Source organism: Artibeus jamaicensis, unplaced genomic scaffold, assembly GCF_021234435.1.
Source record: "Artibeus jamaicensis isolate MK-2021 breed Jamaican fruit bat unplaced genomic scaffold, CSHL_Jam_final scaffold_2172, whole genome shotgun sequence".
Classification (NCBI taxonomy): Eukaryota; Metazoa; Chordata; class Mammalia; order Chiroptera; family Phyllostomidae; genus Artibeus; species Artibeus jamaicensis.
In genome coordinates, this window is record NW_026522031.1 from 1,602,511 (window position 1) to 1,622,351 (window position 19,841).

Below are 19,841 nucleotides of genomic sequence, written 5' to 3' on the forward strand. Positions count from 1 at the left end.
TGTGCCTGAGCAGACACATTTTGAAATAGTGTCTTATTATAAATTACTTTTTAATCTCTTCTTTATATGCTAGTTAGGTCATTATACATTTTTTAAATTATTCGTGTTGGAAGTTATAACATCAATAAACATGAATTTAAGACTCTGAAGAGGGCATAACTAATTATTTGTTATAAAAGGAAACACTGGGAAGAAGATTTAAGGAAAGAGCTTAGTCCATTCACAACGAAAATACTGATACTTAACTACATTAATGAATTCTGGTGGTTCCAGGCATTTATTTAAAACATACTTATTTATTATTATATGCACCAGAGGCACAGCAAGAAAGCAGGGCCTGTGGGAATGAATCCCTGCGAACTCTGCAGCCTCCAGTCACCCAAACCAGACTAACGGTCCCCACACCCCCCCGCCTGGAGAGCCCTGCGTCCCATCACGCCTGTGAGTGACACACCTGACACCTATACTTCCTCAGGTCCCTCAAAACATACTCCTCTCTGGCACAGGACAATAGCCCAGATTCTTGCTGCTGGCTTGGCCTTTCACGGCAAGCAAAAGTAAAAGGGAACTTCATCAAAATTTTTAGATTTTGTGCAAAGGACATTATCAAGAAAGTAGTAAGACAACCCACAGGATGTGAGAAAATATTTGCAAATAATACATGTGTCTGATAGGGCCTACTATACAGAGTATATAAAGAATGGTTACAAGTCAACAACTAAAAGACACATAACCCAACTTAAAAATAGGCAAAGGATTTCAACAGACCTCTCTCCAAAGAGATACTGAAATGGCCAATAAGCATAAGGAAAATGTTTAGCATCATTAGTCACTAAGGAAGTGCAAAGCAGAACCACAGTGAGATACCACTAAATGGCAAAAATAAAAAAGGTAATTACAGTGTTGGGAGGATACAGAGAAACAGAACATGCCGTACATTGCCGGCGGGAGTGTAAAAGGCCGTGGCTGTCTGGAGAACAGTTTGGAAGTTCCTCAAAAGAAATGTCAATTCAACCGTACGGTCCAACAATTCCACACCAGGTATATAACCAAGGAAAATGAAATGCTTTCACACAAGAACTTTTACACACATGTTCAAAGAGTAATCAAAAGATGGAAGCAACCCAAATGCCCGTCAACTAATGAACGGATAAGTGAAACGTGGTGTATCTGTACGATGAAATGTTAATCAACCATAAAAAGCAAAGAAGTACAGATATGGAGGAGCCTAGTAAACATAATGTTGACTTTGGCTGCAGGCTGCATTAAAAAGGCCACATATTCCACACACCGCCCCCCCCATACACACGAAATGTCCAGAGTGGGAAAGTCACGGAGACTGGAAGCACAGTAGCAGCTGGCAGGGGCTCAAAGGCAGGGATGGAGACGGGACTGCCAACTGACACGGGGCTTCTTTTTAAGGCGATGAAATCGGAATTAGATGGTGGTAAGGTTACACCACCCTACTAATCTACTAAAAACTGTAGATCTGTACACCTTAAAAGAGTGAATATTATAGTATGTGAAACTTTATCTGAACAAAAATCAAAATGAAGGCAAATGACATAAAACAGTGAAAGAAGACACACCCTAACTATAAGGAAAGCCTCTAAGGGACAAAGAAGCTAAAAGCCCGTGATCTCAGGCTGTGCAAAGCTACCCTCCAAACACATTAAAGCCTCAGTTTCTGATTAAAAGCTGACCCCGTGTGACTGAGGCTCAAGGGCAGCGGGGGCTCGACTAAGCCTTACCTGTGGGGACGAATAAGGTGTGGCCCTGCTTTACCACGCATTTGTAGCACTTATCCACCTTATCTCCAAAGAACACCTCGCTCTGGGTCACAGATGAGCTCCAAGACTCGTAGAGTGCCAAGTTTTCATCTGTCGGCTTTATCAAATAAAAAATCTTCTCGCCCTAAAAGAAAGTAATCACACTGTTTTTGAAAAGAAAAAGCCATTCTTAGGATGGCCTACATTGATGCACTTTCCCAATAAAATGACCTAAATAAGATAGTTACCACATTTTTTAGGCTCAAAAAGGCATATTTCACATACCTAATCAATAGCTAGTGCCCTTATGGAGAAGCATCTTTCTACACAGGAGCAAAGGCTCCCCTTCCCAGATACAGTGAGGTGTCAATCAAGTAGCATTGCAGAAATAGTTACAAGAGAGAAGAGGGGACAATCACAAACACCCCACTGATCTCACTTTCAAGGTCTAGAGTAAATACATGCTAATAGGCCCCAGGTTACAGAGTCATCTCGGCAAAGGTTGCCCTTTCTCCTAAGAGCTACACTATGATGATTACTTTTTAAGACCTGCAAATCAACTTCCTTTAATGAACTTATCCTTGGCTCTCTGGTGGAGAAAAGAAACAGGAGCTGGAGGACACAGGACAGTACAGAGCACTGCTGACGAACAGGCATTTAATACAGACGAGGACTTGGCTCCAGATCAGCAGTGCCCATGGGATGCCCTGGGACGATGGAAATGCTTTATATCTGTGCCATCCAACACAGCAGTCAGAGGCCGCATGTGGGTACTGGGCACTTGGAATGTGGTTAGTGCAAATGAGGAACTGAATTTTAAATTATATTTAATTTTAATTACTTAAAATTTAGCCACACGTGGCTAAGTGGCTACTGCTTGAATAGCACAGTTCTAGACAAAGCAAGGTGAATATAAGCTGCCAAGAAGAATTAGTATTTTTACAGACCTTCCTGACTGATAAGCTATCCAACTAGCTGTCCTAGCCTAATCTTAGGGTCAGAAGCAATGATTATTACTGTAATTTCACTCTTTCTCCGGTACTGATTCAGGGATTAAGTGATAACTGAATGGGGGGGAAGGACAAAAGGCTACAAGAGACCAGCTTATAAAGAAAGAAAAGAGGGATCTAAATATAAATTAAGAACAGCTCAGCTCCTCTGTTACTTAAGATTAAAAAATCATAATGCTTACCAGAAACATGATAGGTCCTACTTAAAAAGTACAAAAGCTTCCCTCTTTGCAAATGTCATTTGCATGAATGCACCCCTACAAATATAGGACTACCTGTTTTTGTCAACAGGAGAACAAAGAAATACCCACGTCTTACCCAGAGGACATGGTACCAAACCGAAGTTCCACCAAAGTCGATGTGGAAATCTGTGTAGCTGTCTTGCACTCCCATTAAGCAGTATTTCTGAACAAACGGCTTGGGGAAGACTGAGTCATCTGGCCAATAGTTTTCCACCCAGGAAAGTTTTCTGGCTATGTCGGGGACCTCCACCAATTCAGACATCCTTTAAAAAACAAATACACACACACAGACACGCCCACGTCATGCATATTAAAAATTCTCATAATGGCATCTTCCATCTCAACCCAGACCAAGAAATTAAACAAAACTCAAGGTTAACAACAATACTTTAAAACTCACTGTATTTCTAAATACTCTCTGAGCATGCCAAAACAAAATTTACAATGTTGCTATCACTGGGCCATTTAAAAAGTCACAATTATGTTTCTTACTGAAGTAAGAAATATTTATCATTTAAGTACGTTTAGCTAACACTCAGAAGACTAACCCAAAATGTTCGGAACTACTCACTTTGTATCTGAAAATTCAAGGCTGATCACATTCAACACTTTTGGTCTGTTGGGATTCATGAAGTATTTAACATAATTGTGAAGGGTCATTTTGCTGTCTGCCTGCCTTGCCACATCAATGACATCTATCACTTTGTCACCACCTGCAGAGAAAAATTACAGTCTCATTATTGGGCTTAAAAGTTACATCAATAGATGCCCTAAACAAAAATACATAGCCTAGACAAAGTTTTTCCTGTGCCTTTCATTTTTAAGACCAAATGGAACTTTTGAAAAGAAGGATGGTTTTTGAAGGAAAGAAAGCAATTGAGATAGAGCTGCATAATTAACAATGACTGTAAAAACGTGTGCATTTACAAGCTTTTTACATATCAATGATGTCTTGTCTGCAGCTCACAATGACAAAAATGCATTACGCTGCTGTGTGGAAGCCGCCATCCGGCCTGGGCTTCCCCTTCCTCGTGCGTAAAACAAAGGGCTGACTTCTCCCCTTTCGCTTCTGTAACACAATGACTCTAAATCTATCATTTTGAAAAACCGATCAGTCACTGAGGACCGAGGGAACTAAGGCAAACAATTTCTGTTTGCCTGCTAGTGTCTTCTCCTCTAATACTCTGCTGTAAGAAAAAAGTAGTAGTTAGGAAGCAAAAATCAGTTCACATTAGTGTCCACTGGGATTAATGTACAAATGTCCTGCAAAACCATGAGGTGCTGCTGACACACGCTACACTGTCACCCTGGGAAGAAGCGTGATCAGTTTTACAATGTCCTGCAGGATAAGACAGAGTTCAAAATACGGGAATCATCAATCTGAAATAGAAGACAAATAAATGACTTTCTTTATTTAGTGTAATTTTATGTAAGTTAAAAAATATTGTCTAGTAGAATTTATTTTACACTTAGGAGGCAAGACAATTCTGTTCACCGAAGGGCTTTGAAGTACTAAAAAGTTAAATATCAAATAGTTTGAAGAATTTTTTCGAGGGACTTCCGCCAAGATGGAGGTATAGGTGGATGTGCCGTGCCTTCTCACACAACCAAGCTTAGGGACAACTAAATATTAGCAACAGAAATCACAGCCAGAACACGGAAAATTGAACTTTTCGGAAGTCCGTTAACAACAAATTCTTCAGCCTGACCGGTAAGGGGCGAAACCAGTGGCTGCTGGAGCGGGGTTGCACAGGAGGACTCAGTCAGACGGGCTCAGGAGCGGAATCCAGACGCGCGCAATCCAGGCGCAGGGTTGGACCTAGTGAGCGACCGAGCGAGTGACCAGGTGAGCGACCGCGGAGGAGACAGCGGGGAAGCGGTGCTGCATGTTGACTGTGGTCGCCTATTTGCGTGCGAACGGACAGGCGAGGGAGTGGGCGGTTGGACCGGGGCCGGCGTCCCCGAGGCAAGCGGCAGTAGAGGGCGCCGCCATTTCCCCGCTCTGACCACGCCCCCACATACAGCGTCACAACCCAGCGACCTGGGAGTCCAAGGCACCGCTTCTCACACTTAAAGGGCCAGAACAGACCAAAAATGTCGCAAATTCTCACAGTCCCTGAGCCCATAGACCTAAGCGATGAAGAAATAGCAAAACTCTCAGACGCACAGTTTAAAACACTGGTCATCAGGATCCTCACAGAACTGGTTGATTATAGCCACAAATTAGAGAAACATATGAAGGCGAAACTAATTGAAATTAATGGAATTGCACAGGAAACCAATAGCGATGAAAAGGAAACTGGGACTCAAACCAATGGAGTGGACCAGAAGAAAGCAAATAATGGCCAAACAGAAAAGAGTGAGGAAGCAAGAATTCAAAGAAATGAGGAGAGTCTTAGGAACCTCCAGGACATCTTTAAACGCTCCAACATCCGAATTATAGGGGTACCAGAAGGGGGAAAGGCACAGTCACCAGTGGAAAACTTATTTGCACAAATAATAAAGGAGAATTTCCCCAATCTGGCAAAGGGAAATAGACTTCCAGGAAATCCAGGAAGCTCAGAGAGTACCAAAGAAGTTGGACCCAAGAAGGAACACACCAAGGCACATCATCATTACATTAGCCAAAATTAAAATGAAGGAGAGAATCCTAGAAGCAGCAAGAGCTAAGGGGACAGTCACCTATAAAGGAGTCCCCATCAGACTGTCCGCAGATTTCTCAAAAGAGACCTTACAGGCAAGAAGGGGCTGGAAAGAGGTATTCCAAGTCATGAAATCCAAAGACCTACAACCAAGATTGCTCTATCCAGCAAAACTTTCATTTAGAATGGAAGGACAGATAAGGTGCTTCTCAGATAAGATCAAATTTAAGGAGTTCATCATCACCAAGCCCTTATTATATGAAATGTTAAAGGGACATATCTAAGAAAAAGAAGTTAAAGAAACATGAACAGTGAAAGGACAACAAACTCACAGTTATTAACAACCACACCTAAAACAAAAGCAAACTAAAAGGACAGCTAGATCAGGAGTGGAAACATAGAAATGAAGATCTCAAGGAGGGTTAGCAACAGGGGAGTGGGAGGAGGAGAGGGGGGGAGAAGGTACAGAAAATAAGTAGCATAGACAGTAGATAGAAAATAGATGGGGGGGCAAGAATAGCATGGGAAATATAGAATCTAAAGGACTTGAGACACATGGTCATAAACTAAAGGGGGGTAATGGTGGGGGTAGGGTGGAGGGGAATGAAGGGGGGAATAGAACAACTGTAACAGCATAATCAATTTAAAAAATAAAATAATAAATTTTAAAAAAAGAAAAAATAGAAACCATAAAAAAAAAAAAGAATTTTTTCCCTATACTTACATTACATTCTATTTATTTCACAGTGCTATCTAGGCAAACAGTTTTAGGTTAAAACTCAGCCTCGTCCCCTAATTTATCAAATACTGAAAATCATCTGAATTTCCTCTATGAAACAGTCATCAGTGAGAACTGTCGAAGCAAAGGCCTGATACAAGGACGAACTCTCAGAGTTCACGCTCAGGGGAAACATACTTTAGTGGACGCACAGTTCCGAGTCGAGCTAGATTTGAGATCTAACCCTCAAATATTCTCTAGCTACTGCTGACAAGAAATGGCATCTCCATGTAGTCAGCTCTTCCTATAAATACCATGAAGAGAATAATTAAAATAACTAAAAATGTCAACAGTACTGCAATAGAGGAACAACATTCCCCTCGTTTCTTATGCCTTTCTGGGCCTCAAAATAACAAATTCGGCCCAGACATCACTAAATGGCACTATCACCAAGCCATAAACACAAAAAGAGGTTTAAAAATAGCTCTCCTTTTGCACGGCCATTCTCTCGGCAGCAGGTCCCTAAAGCAGGGTCCAGAAATCTTGCACCTGAATCTCCACGGGGCTGGGCCCAACCCAGGTCCCCTCTGCCTTTCCAGTGTCCGCAGCGACCCTGCAGTGATGGCTTTTCCTAAAAGTGAGCACCAGAAAATAGGACAACCAAAAAAAAGGCAGCAGGGTAAGTCTGAGGATATAAGAATAGGCAGAATGTTTCATTCTGCTTTTCTCACAATTGCAGGTCTGCTGAGAAAAAAAAAAAAACAGTTTTCAACACAGGCGATTTTCAATTTCACCTTTCCTGACCCAGGAAACTGAACAAAATTAACTGCTTTTCACTCGACTTTTAATATCATTAAGGCAATGTCACTTTTACTTTTACCGTGTTTTCCAAAGTTCGTACCTACATGACGTTCCACATCGAGAACAGAGAAAGTAGGTGCAGGGAGCCTGAGTCCTAGGTCATCTAACTTGGGGACCATAATGGGGACTTCAAATCCGTGCTTCTCCAGATACCTCTGTGTCAGCTGGCTGCCATGCATCTTCACAATGATTTCATCGGCACTATGGAAAATGGAAGAGGGAGATGTCAGCTCTGTTCAGTTCGGTTCGAAGAATCTCTGGTAATGGGTTAATTCCTATACTGTATTATTACCCAATAACAGTGGTTCTCAACCTGTCATAACTAATTCTCCTTTTTAGAACAAATGTTTCTTAATAAAGCCCCTTTTAATGTAAACTTCATAAGTACTCCAATACATATCATTGGATATATATTACATATATTGTATTAAATGCCTTACCTATAACGAGAGAAAGAAACAAATCAGTTTATAGTAAAATATATATTTCAATATGCAAATGTTCACATAAACTACACTAGAAGAGATAATAGAATAATAGGATGCTTACAATTAGGTGCAATGAGTAGTTGGATTTAAGAAAATTAACAAGATCAGAAGCCACTCAACACTTCCAGGAGGAACAAAACTGGAGACAAACTCCATGCACACCACAGAGGGAAAGCTGAGTGGATTACGGTGCACAGACGCTGCTGCGGACCACACGGCAGCTAATGAGTGATACTCATGTCTGCACACACATGGATGAACACCTGCGAGTATAATGGGCTAAAAAATCAAGTTACAGGACATAGGCATAACATAACCCTTTTTATCCTTTAAAACTCATATGCAAAGGTATATCCATACATCTCTACATATTAGTGTTTTAAATGTTACTATTTATGTAGAAAAGGGTCTCAAACTGTCTTTAAACAGGGGAGAAGGAAGTCTTAAAATAGGAGAAGGAAGATGGCCTGTTCGCTTTATCTCGTACACTTCTGCGTCCATCACATCAAGTATGTATAATTTAGTTGATAAATGATGTGAAGGTTTATGGAGTTACACAAATAAAGCCGAAGACCGTCACCTAAGGGTAATCACCACTTGGACATCGGTGACCCTCTCTAACCTGCTCTCACTTGTGTCCACTGAGGCACAGGAGCCCCAGGAACCCCAGGCCAGGATTTTCCACACTGCTCTTCAGGTCACAAACCCATTTGAAAAATATTAAAGCTACGGCTCCTCTCCCTGGGAAAAAAAAGAGCACATTCCCACATCGACGCTGAGGTGTTTATACAATTTTGTAGGGGCTCACGAGCCTCTCTGAAGCCGGTAAGCACACAGCCCCACGCTGCCAGCTCTGGCCCTGGGCTCCCAGCGAAGCGAGGAAAACACACACATTTCTCCAGTGACTTCGAAACTGATAAAGGACACTATTGGAGAAGAGGGCCTTTAATATCGCAAAAATCACCTGGAAACCACTATTCACAATGTTTTCTTTCTCTCCATAGACCTGAGGGAGCCGACAGCAGCTACTTACACTGTATGTTTCTGTTTAAAGATGGAGGAGGGAGGGGGAATCCTAGAGACTGTTAAGAAATAGCAAAAGATTTATAGGATCTGAAATAGTTCCATAATAGGCTGCATGTGTGTGATTTAAATTTAAAGTGCACTTCCTCTCTTTAACAAGCCTGGATATGATTTTGTGTAAAAGCGTATTAAGCATCATCACTTTAAACAGACATCCGGCAGTGACTAGAAAATTATCTACGGCGTGATTAAATGCTCTGTAACAGAGGTGTCAAACTCATTTTCACCAGGGGCCACATCAGCCTGGCAGTTGCGTTCAAAGTCTGAAATAATTTTAGGACTGTATAAATGTAACTACTCCTCAACTGTTAAGGAGGTGAAATGACATTCAGCCCTTTGAAGGCAACCGTGAGGCTGATGTGGCCCCCAGTGAAAATGAGTTTGACACCCCTGCTGTATAATGCTTTTGACTCTCTTTGAGCCGAAGGTGCCTCCAACGCGCTCTCCATTATCTTTACAGAATCAGAAAGCCCCGTCCTGCTGCCCCCGGGGAGGCCGAGCAGTGGGCCTGGGCACTTCTGGTAGGACTGGAGCAGAGGCAGGTGCGGAAAAAAAGAAAAACAGAGCTTGAAAACAGGACGAGGTGAGGTGGAAGAGAAGCAGTAGCTGCTACTGTAAGGGGCCAAGTACTTGGAACAACTGCCTGAAATTCTGTATTTCAAGCTTGCGTGGACCGGGACCCACAGGTAAGAATGTATTTTGCACAGTGGCCCAGCACACGCACAGGTAACAAAGTTCCACGGGATTCTACGCTCAGTCGGTCCTCTGACTTGCAAGGTACCGACGTTTTCTATTTCATTCTGTTTTAAGAAGTAAAAACTTGATTGAGAATAATCACGGCTTGTGCCGACATTTAAAAACACTGCTTTATTTAGGTAATGTCAGTTTATCAGCTAACATTCTTAACCTTTCTTTGGCCAGACCAGGTCTGCATACCTTGGGAAGACTCGAGAACGCAACTCCTTCACAAAGGTCCTGGTCCCGGCCTGCACTGGTTTGGAACCGTCATCGATTTCCGTGTAGTCGTGCCGGTGCCAGTTTCTCCTCTTCTTCACTGTGTTTTTAGGTACAAAAAAGAAACATTTGGGTACCTGTGATGCCACGTACTTTCTAGTCGTTATATAATCAGATGTAACAATTATTAAGCACAATAAAAACTCCCATTTTTAATGCATTTCTAGGCTGAAGAAGTAAACTATAGAACATAACTACTATAGGCAATTAACTGTGGGTTTTTTTTTAAATCTACTCTTTTATTTCAGAGTAATTTTAAAATTAAATCAAGGAATTCAAATTAGCAGACGGAGCCTTTTATAAGATCCACATTTACACACACTATAAAATCTCACAATTATTTAAAATGATGATTTTTCACTAGGATGTTAGGTCATAATATAATTCTTATGGATCGTCCAAATCATTCTCTCAGAACAGGGCCCTTGATCCCACGTTGGAACTCCATTTTCACCAGCACAGTTCCTTTCTCTTTATGTCAGATTTATTCCCCTAATAAGCACAGCTGCAGTGACAGAAGAAGAGCAGTGACTGCCTCACCGTTAAAGAAAGACGAGCGGCCCCAAAGAACAAACAGCTTCGTCGTGACTTCCAACGCACAGCCCCGAAAGGCTGCAATCTCGAACAGTCACAGCAATCAAGCAGGAGACCTGACTGACTCCTATTCGGCCGCTACTCACTCCGCCGCCTTGGGCAGGTCACTTAACCCACCTGGAGCCAGCTTCCTCAGTGCGCAAGTGAAGGGGATGAGCACTGGTTTTCCAGATGGGCTGAGGGACCCTCAGTTAAGGGGACGATGGGGAAGAGGCAGAGGGAGGAGCTCTGGACCACATTCCTCTTTCCACCAGGGTGGCACCACCGACGTATCTTCTGTGAGCACTAATGTAAGGTTTCAGTTTTGTTAATACATGTGTATTTTTAAAGTCTGAAAAGCACTCTTAGGCCTAAAACCTCCACAATTCTGGGTAACGTCCTGATGTCTGCAACTTACTTAGAATGCATCAAAAAGTCAGATGAACAAACAGATAGTGAGGTAGTTACATGGACAGACACGTGGTAAAGCAGGGAACACAAAATGTCAACAGCAGAGTCCCTCAACTCTTCCTGCACGTTTGAAGGTTCTCCTAACAAAATGTTGGGTGGAGGAAACAACCCCATGAGTCTTCCAACCTTCACCTTACAAAGATGGGAACAACGTAATAACGCTGATTCCTCATACGGGTAAGGAGAAGTCACACTAAGTAATGAACAGAGGTGGAAATCAGACTTAATTCACATCCAAGAGTCCAAAACAAGATTCTCAAGTGGTTTATAGTAGTCACACCCTCACTGTGGCCGACAGCAAATTCCGTTTTTGAAAACCGAGAATCATAAAGCAACCTTAGCAGAAAATCCCATTGAGGCATCCTTTGAGTGTGGGCGTTTTCCCTGATTTAAAATCACTACTAAAATTAAAGAGTATTTAATTCCCGCCTTTTTTCCTCACACATACATATATAGATACCTACCCCCATTTTATTTTCAGCTGGGATCATAATATTTATTCCGCTTATCCTTCTTATTATGAGCATTTTCTTCTCATTAAATATTCAAAAGCAACTTAAGGCAGCTTACAATTATTTAAAGATATACATGTAGATGCATCATATTATCTTTTTTTTTATTCTTAAGCATTTAGTTCATCCTTAATCTTTCATCCAAGTTGAGATTAACATTCATATACATAAATCTGTTTTCACCATTAACTCCTTGGGACGAATTCCTAGAAATGCTAGAAGAAAGACTAAATTTTAAAGACACTTGCAACACATCGCAAAACTGCCCGGAAAAGTGGTAGGTAACTCCCATTCCTACCAGTGTACAAGGTGGGATCCCCCAAATCCAGAAGTTATTTATGAAGAAAATCATGTGCTCATTCCTGCATGTCTAAACTTCAGTCTCCTTCAAAGCGCTCTCCGTGTGATGCAATACAGCTACTGAGACATTTTTTCCACCACTCAAAACAGGTTTTGAACTCATTGATTTCGATGCTTTTTAGTGCTTCTGCCATTTTTTTTTCACCACCGCTGCTACATGGGCAAAAGGCTTGCTTCCCTTTGAGGACTTTTTTCATCCGAGGAAACAAAAGAAAGTTGCTAGGGACGAGATCTACTGAACGGGGAAGGTGGGAGATGGGGGTCATGCCACCTTTGATCAAAAACTGCCAAACACTCAGTGTAGTGCGGGCAGGTGCACTCAAAAATTACCCATCTTGAAATGGACAAACCCAAGAATCTTCAAAAACAACAACAAAAAATTCACAGAAGCCAAATGCAGCCTCCCACAACAACACCAGCTGGTGCACTGATACAGATGGGTTCCTAAAACACTCACCTAGCAGGAGAAGCCTGTACTACAAGGGGCCTGCCCTACAGAAGATAATTCCAGGGCTTTTTGGGTTCCTCCCTCCCTTATATAAACAGGCTATTTCAAAGCCCTGGGTCAACAGTGAGCATCATTATTGGGAAGAAAAGGAAAGGCTGCTCATTTGATAAGTAATTATGCTACCACATTTGCTTCTGCTGAACAGATTAGAATTAGAGCAGAGTGGGATTGAACGGCTATGGGTTTGAACCATAGCTCTGCCAAACAGCTACATGAAAAAGCTCTTAGACCATTTTTCTCGTATCATGCTGCTATAAATATCAAAGGAGAAAACACAGGTCAAGTACTTACTTAGCACAGTGCCTGGCACTCGATAAGCTGCCAATCACTAAGGTTTCCTTTTAAGCGTTCTGACTTGCAGAATGCTAAACAGAGGGCTACAACAGTCCTGTTGAGCCAACGTGTTTGACACAAAAATAATCAGCCACTACAAGAGCTAGCTTAATTTCTTAAAGGAAGGAAGCCAATGAAGAAACATTTCAATAATGTTCATAGGGAAAAGGGGGCGAATTCTGAATCCGAATCCCATGTGCAGGAAGAGCACTGAGCATATATGCTTAGGTGGTAAACTATTTTTTGATGCCTGTCCTCAAACAGAGTTCTTAATTCCCGTAAGAGGGTCAAGTGCACGTGCTCTATACTAAGAGTGTATTATACTATTGAGATGGTATCTGTAACAATAAGGATTCCTGGGGAGTTCCAAAAGGGACAGAAGGCCCCGTATGGCAAGCAAGAAAGGCTCCCTGGCAGAGGGAGAGGGACCCAGGGGATTACCCAAGTTGGGGGTGGAGGGGAAGGCGTGGGGATGGCGGGCCTTAAATCAAGATGAAGAGATCACTGCAGCTCGGCCCTTTTCCCTGTGGGTGCTCAGACGTGGACTTCTGCCCAGAAGACAGCCAATGCCTGACCTTCTGTCACTCAAGGACGAGAAGCACACAAAGGGCCAGGTAGTACCACCTTCTCTCCGATGCACTGTTATTCAAAGTGCAGGCTATGATCCGTCACAGATTGTGAAATCAATTTAGTGATCATTGGCAAGCTTTTTAAAAAATTAAATCATATAAGAAAAAAATAGAGTATATCACCAGTAGCGGTGTCTTAAATACCTTATTCTGCCTCATAGTAACCTACTTAATAGTTCATGAAAATTAAATTTAAATTATTTCATTTGGGGATTGTATACTTAAATTCTAAACTAAAACTATTATTAATTTTAGTTCTGTTTTTCTTCTTCAGGTAACAACCCAGTATTATTTACTTCCTTCAAGAATTATACTCAGTCAATAATTACATCAAGTGATATACTACCTACTTCAGTGCTACACAAAATTTTTTTTAAAACCTTTAAAAATATTTATGACAAGAAATTAGCCACTTATGCATGTAACAATTCTACCAATCTGCTAACCTCAAATTTTATAGCAGCAAAACAGATATTCTGTACTTTACATGCAAATATTTTAATGTGTTCATATAGTTTAAATTTCTAAATCTCTTACAAAATTGGTAAATTAGCATTTCTAACAAAACATATGAACAGTCAGTTGCCAGTAAGTCTCTTAAAAAATTACTTGCCCATGACCTCAGAACAAGATTTCTATTTTAAAAAAAGTACCACAAACAAGGCTTCGTTCGAAATAAGGAGCTTGTGTGTATGGGTTACCTACATCTGACCAAGTGTCTCTAAGGCATATTCAGGAAAGGGTTCCTTTCTTTTCGAAAATGATGAAGTCTCAAGTTTTGCCCTTTAGTTTAGTAGACACAAAAACTAGTTTTCAGTCTAAATTTTAAAGAAAAAAAGTAGTTGTAACATATTCCAAAGCTTTTAAAATCTCAACTCTCACAGTTGTACAATAATGATTAGTTCAAGCTATTCTTCTGAAGCATTTGTCAGGATCTAAAAATAAATATCATCTCATATGTGCTGCTGGTTTCCTCCTGAGGACGAGAGACCCCCCACCCCGATCTCGGCCCCGCCAGCTCAGGACGAAGAGATCAGAGAGCCCCGGGCTGCGCCCTTCTCCCCTTCTCTCTCTTCCTGTGGACAGGACTGGCTTCCGGCAGAGAGGACGGCTGGGGCGGGACCCCAGATCATACTCAATATGATGACCGGATTTGGGAAACACACGTTTTATTTTAGTATATCAATGCCCTAATTTTCTCCCTAAAAATGCAATGCATGTGCACATTTGAATAAAGTCTTCCTCGGTACACTATCACAAAGTATTACTGAAAGATCTTTTTAAAAAATGTGTAAAAAGAGAAACTGTTAAAATCAGTTTCCAGATTCAGAAAAATTTGGTATACCACACTTCGCAAATTGAAAGCTCTGAAAATATGTACTTGAGTGTGGGGGCTTTGCACTGGGAATCAAGAATAATAGCATTTTCCCTTAATATTTTGACATATTTAATGTTAATAATTCAGACAAAAACGACATTCTCAGTATCTTCAGAAATATCTTTCCTACAGCCCCAGGTGGGTACGATATAACTAACCGCAGTACCATTTAAAGTATCATCACGTACATGTTAAGTACTGAACTTCAGTTTTCCTTTGACCGTCTAGTACTTACTCAAGGAGGAGCCATGCAGAACGGCACAGTTGGGACAGTGATACAGGTCGATGTCGACAGCGTGATGTTCTTCTACTCCAACACAGCTAAGGAAAAGAAAAATAGAGCCAATGTGAAAACAAATTTAAAACCTTTACTTAACTATGTTAGATTGGTTGGCATTTACCTGAGAAATGCACACCAACCTCACCCATGTTTTGTAGAGCACAGAAACACACACAAGGATAAAGTTTACTCTCTTCCCCACACACCTGCGAAACAGCTGTCGGGGAGAACACACCCAATACACAGGAGTGAGTCGCTGTCAGACGCAGCAGAGACACACTGGTAAGAGCGATGCAACTACAAGCCAGAAGAACCGCAACCAGTATGTAAATGCCACCTGTCATAAAGTTAATGCTTGTGCCTCCCCAAAATACACAAGCTGCAGCTGCAAACCCCCAGTGTGGCTGCATTTATTTGGAGATTAAGACTCTAAGGAGGGACTTCCGCCAAGATGGAGGCATAGGTGGATGTGCCATGCCTTCTCACACAACCAAGTTTAGGGACAACTAAATATTAGCATCAGAAAACACAACCAGAACACGGAAAATTGAACTTTTCGGAAGTCCGTTAACAACAAATTCTTCAGCCTGACCGGTAAGGGGCGAAACCGGCATCTCGTGAGGGGTTGCACAGGAGGACTCCGGTCGGACGGACCCAGGCGCGGATTCCAGACGCGCGAATCCAGACGCACGGGTTCCAAACGCAGGATTGGACCTAGTGAGCGACCGAGCAACCCACCGGGTGAGCGACTGCTGAGGAGACAGTGGGGAGGTGGTGCTCCGTGTTGACTGCGGTTGCCTATCTGCAGGCGAGCGGACAGGCGAGGGAGTGGGCGGTTGGACCGGGGCCGGCGGGTCCCCGTGGCGGCGTGCGGCAGTAGAGGGCGCCGCCATTTCCCCGCTCTGACCACGCCCCCACATACAGCGTCACAACCCAGCGACCTGGGAGTCCAAGGCACCTCTTCTCACATTTAAAGGGCCAGAACAGACCAAAAATGTCGCAGGAAGACCTCAGAGCCCCAGAGATAAATCTAAGCGACGAAGAAATAGCAAAACTCTCAGACACACAGTTTAAAACACTGGTCATCAGGATCCTCACAGATATGGTTGATTATAGCCACAAATTAGAGAAACATATGAAGGCTAAACTAAGGGAAATGAATGGAATTCCACAGGAAACCCATAGAGATGAAAAGGAAACTGGGACTCAAATCAATGGAGTGGACCAGAAGAAAGCAAATAATGGCCAAACAGAAAAGAGTCAAGGAGCAAGAATTCAAAGAAATGAGGGAGAGTCTTAGGAACCTCCAGGACATCTTTAAACGCTCCAATATCCGAATTATAGGGGTACCAGAAGGGGGAAAGACACAACCACCAGTGGAAAACTTATTTGAACAAATAATAAAAGAAAATTTCCCCAATCTGGCAAAGGAAATAGACTTCCAAGAAATCTAAGAAGCTCACAGAGTACCAAAAAAGTTGGACTCAAGAAGAAACACACCAAGGCATATCATAATTACATTAGCCAAAATTAAAATGAAGGAGAGAATCCTAGAAGCAGCAAGAGCTAAGGGGACAATCACCTACAAAGGAGTCCCCATCAGACTGTCAGCAGATTTCTCAAAAGAGACCTTACAGGCAAGAAGGGGCTGGAAAGAAATATTCCAAGTCATGAAATCTAAAGACCTACAACCAAGATTGCTCTATCCAGCAAAATTTTCATTTAGATGGAAGGACAGATAAGGTGCTTCTCAGATAAGATCAAATTCAAGGAGTTCATCATCACCAAGCCCTTATTATATGAAATGTTAAAGGGACATATCTAAGAAAAAGAAGTTAAAGAAACATGAACAGTGAAAGAACAACAAGCTCACAGTTATTAACAACCACACCTAAAACGAAAGCAAACTAAAAGGACAGCTAGATCAGGAGTGGAAACATAGAAATGGAGATCTCAAGGAGGGTTAGCAACAGGGGAGTGGGAGGAGGAGATGGAGGTAGAAGGTACAGAAAATAAGTAGCATAGACAGTAGATAGAAAATAGATGGGGGGGGGCAAGAATAGCATGGGAAATATAGAACCTAAAGGACTTGAGACACATGGACATAAACTAAAGGGGGGTAATGGTGGGGATGGGGGGGCAGGGTGGAGGGGAATGAAGGGGGGAATAGAACAACTGTAACAGCATAATCAATTTAAAAAAATAAATTAAAAAAAAAAAAAAAAGACCTCTAAGGAAGTAATTAAGGTTAAAGGAGGTCAAGGGGGGGCCTGATCCCACAGGATTAGTGTCCTCATAAGATGTAAGACAGACACCAAAGAGCTGGTGCACACTCTCTCTCTCTCTGCGTGCACACGAAGAGGAAAGGCCACACGAGTACACAGCAAGAAAGGAGCTGCCCACAAGCCAGGAAGAGAGCCCTCCCCAGAAATCAACGCTGATGGACTTTGACCTGGGACATCCAGACTCCGGAACTGTGAGAAAAGAAATTTCGGTTGTTTAGGTGTCCTAGTCTTACTGGTATTTTGTTATGGCAGCCCGAAACAATCAGATACAAACCAACTTTAAAGTGTGGCTGGAGGTGTTTACTATACTTTACAGTACAGTGAAGTTGTCAGCTAGAGGTGGGTGGTGAATGTGCGCAACGTCACTGAATCCTAACGGTTCCGCTTTAGGTCCCGGAGCCCTCATTAATCAGTTCAATTAGCTTGAGGTACTGTACTTGGAATATTCCACCCCGTGGAGTATATGGCAGTAGCGCTTAAATAAAAATAATAAAGCTCAAGTGAACCAACTAGGGACTGAAAAAACTATCAGTGACATCTTAAAAACAGGAGTAATTTATTTTAAAAAGACCCTCGCAGTTTTGCTACAACCCAAGGAATTTCCTGGGGTACAATTTTATAAGTGTCCGTACTTGCAAAAAGTTATAAAACAAAAACTCAACCAAAACTTGTACTTGAAAAAGAAACAAAGCAGAACACAGAACTGAGGAAGTATTTATAGACAACCCCAAACAGAGTTTACCTGCAGTTCACCCACAGTAAAAGAAATACCAAAAGATGTACTTCTTACAGAAGGAAAATGACCACAAAGAGGTCTGGGATGCAAGAAAAAAAGGAAAGAAAAAGCTAGGAAAAGTAATACATAAGTGAGGAAATGTACATAAACACTAACTACATGAACAAAATAATGTCGTGTGAGACCATATGCAAAGGTCTGAAACACATGGCAACAGCAACATCTGAGTCAGAAGAGGAAACCGGGTCCCAGGGTCCTAAGATACTTGTACTGGCAGGAGAGAGAAGGTTGATTAACAACAGATTTCAACAATAAGTTGAAGATGCCCATTACAATTTCCTGGGCGACCACCAAAAGAACAGACACAGAGAGTGTAACTACTAAACTAGTAGCAGAAAAAAAGGAAAAAAGTTAATTCAAAATAAAGGGAAGAGGAAAAAACAGACAAAAAACTACTACCTCCAAAACAAAATGGAGGTAGAATTTTTTAAAGATTTTATTCATGTATTTTTAGAGAGAACAAAAGGGAGTGAGAGAGAGAGGGAGAGAAATATCTATGTGCAAGAGAAACATCAATCAGTTGCCCCTCACACACCCAAAACTGGGGACCAGACCCACAACCCAGGCGTGTGCTATGACAGAGAATTGAACCTGCGACCTTTTGGTCTGTGGGGTGACACTCAACCCGTTGAGCTACACTACTCGAGGCAGGTAGAAATTTTAAAATATCTTTAATTACATGACATGCAAATGGACTGAAAGCTCCAGTTAAAAGACATTATCCAGTTGACTTAATATAATTTACCAGTTTTAAGAGAGATGCATAGAACAGGGATACAAAATGATTAAAAGCAGAAGGACGGGCAAATACATACCATGAAAATTGTAATCAAAAGAAAGTACAGCTATGTTAATATTAAGCCACATAGAATCCAAAGCAAAACATATAATGAAATAAATGTGTTCACTGATAATGGTACAAATTTCAGTTCATCAGGAGGATGTAATAGGAACAACTGTACTGGGAGATTTGACAACTTTCTTGGTATCAATAGAACAAACAGGCAAAACTAAAATCAATGAAATATACAGGTTTCAACTACGGGATTAAAAAACATGACTTATGTTGAGAGAATTGGACTGACAGATGCAAAAAAGTGAAACTAGACCACCAACTTCCACCACACACAAGAATAAACTCAAAACGGCCCTGGCTGGTGTAGCTCAATGGATTGAGCGTGGGCTGAAAACCAAAGGTCGTGGTTCGATTCCCAGTCAGGGCACATGCCTGGGCTGTGAGCCAGGTCCCCAGTACGGGACATTCCAGAAACAACCACACATTGACGTTTCTCTCCCTCTCTTTCTCCTTCCCTTTCCCCCTCTCTAAAAATAAATAAAATCTTTAAAAAAAATAAACTTAAAATGGATTAAAGACTTAAATGTAAGTCATGAAGCCATAAAAATCCTAGAAGAAAACATAAGCAGTAAAATTTCAGACATTTTTCATAGCAATATTTTTGCCAATATACTTCCTCAGGCAAAGAAAACAAAGGGAAAAATAAACCAATGTGATTACATCAAAGTAAAAAGCTTTTGCACAGCGAAAGAAACAATCAACAAAATGAAAAGGGAACCCACTGAATGGGAGAACACATTTGCCAATGAAACATCTGATAAAGGGTTAATTTCCAAAGTATAGAAAGAACTTACACAACTCAACACCAGAAGAACAAACAATCCAATTAAAACATAGGCAAAGGACCTAAATAGACACTTCTCGAAACAGGACAAAGAGATGCTCAGCATCAGTAGCCATCAGAGAGATGCAGATTAAAACCACAACAAGGTATCACCTCACACCTGTCAGAATAGCCATCATCAATAAATCAACAAACAAGTGCTGGCGAGAACGTGGAGAAAAAGAACTCTAGTGCACCGTTGGTGGAATG

The 19,841-nt window shown here is 41.6% G+C and overlaps 1 protein-coding gene across 1 annotated transcript in view; it reads right to left on the minus strand.

The window, feature by feature from the left end:
* Positions 1-19,841, minus strand: part of KDM7A (lysine demethylase 7A) — a 74,503-nt gene that overhangs the window by 29,522 nt on the left and 25,140 nt on the right. The window contains exons 2-7 of the mRNA XM_037138777.2: positions 14,827-14,912; positions 9,750-9,867; positions 7,283-7,443; positions 3,593-3,734; positions 3,098-3,284; positions 1,752-1,914 (exon numbers count right to left, since the gene is read on the minus strand). Coding sequence (XP_036994672.2) covers positions 1,752-1,914; positions 3,098-3,284; positions 3,593-3,734; positions 7,283-7,443; positions 9,750-9,867; positions 14,827-14,912 — 857 coding nt within the window. The remainder of the gene's footprint in view (positions 1-1,751; positions 1,915-3,097; positions 3,285-3,592; positions 3,735-7,282; positions 7,444-9,749; positions 9,868-14,826; positions 14,913-19,841) is intronic.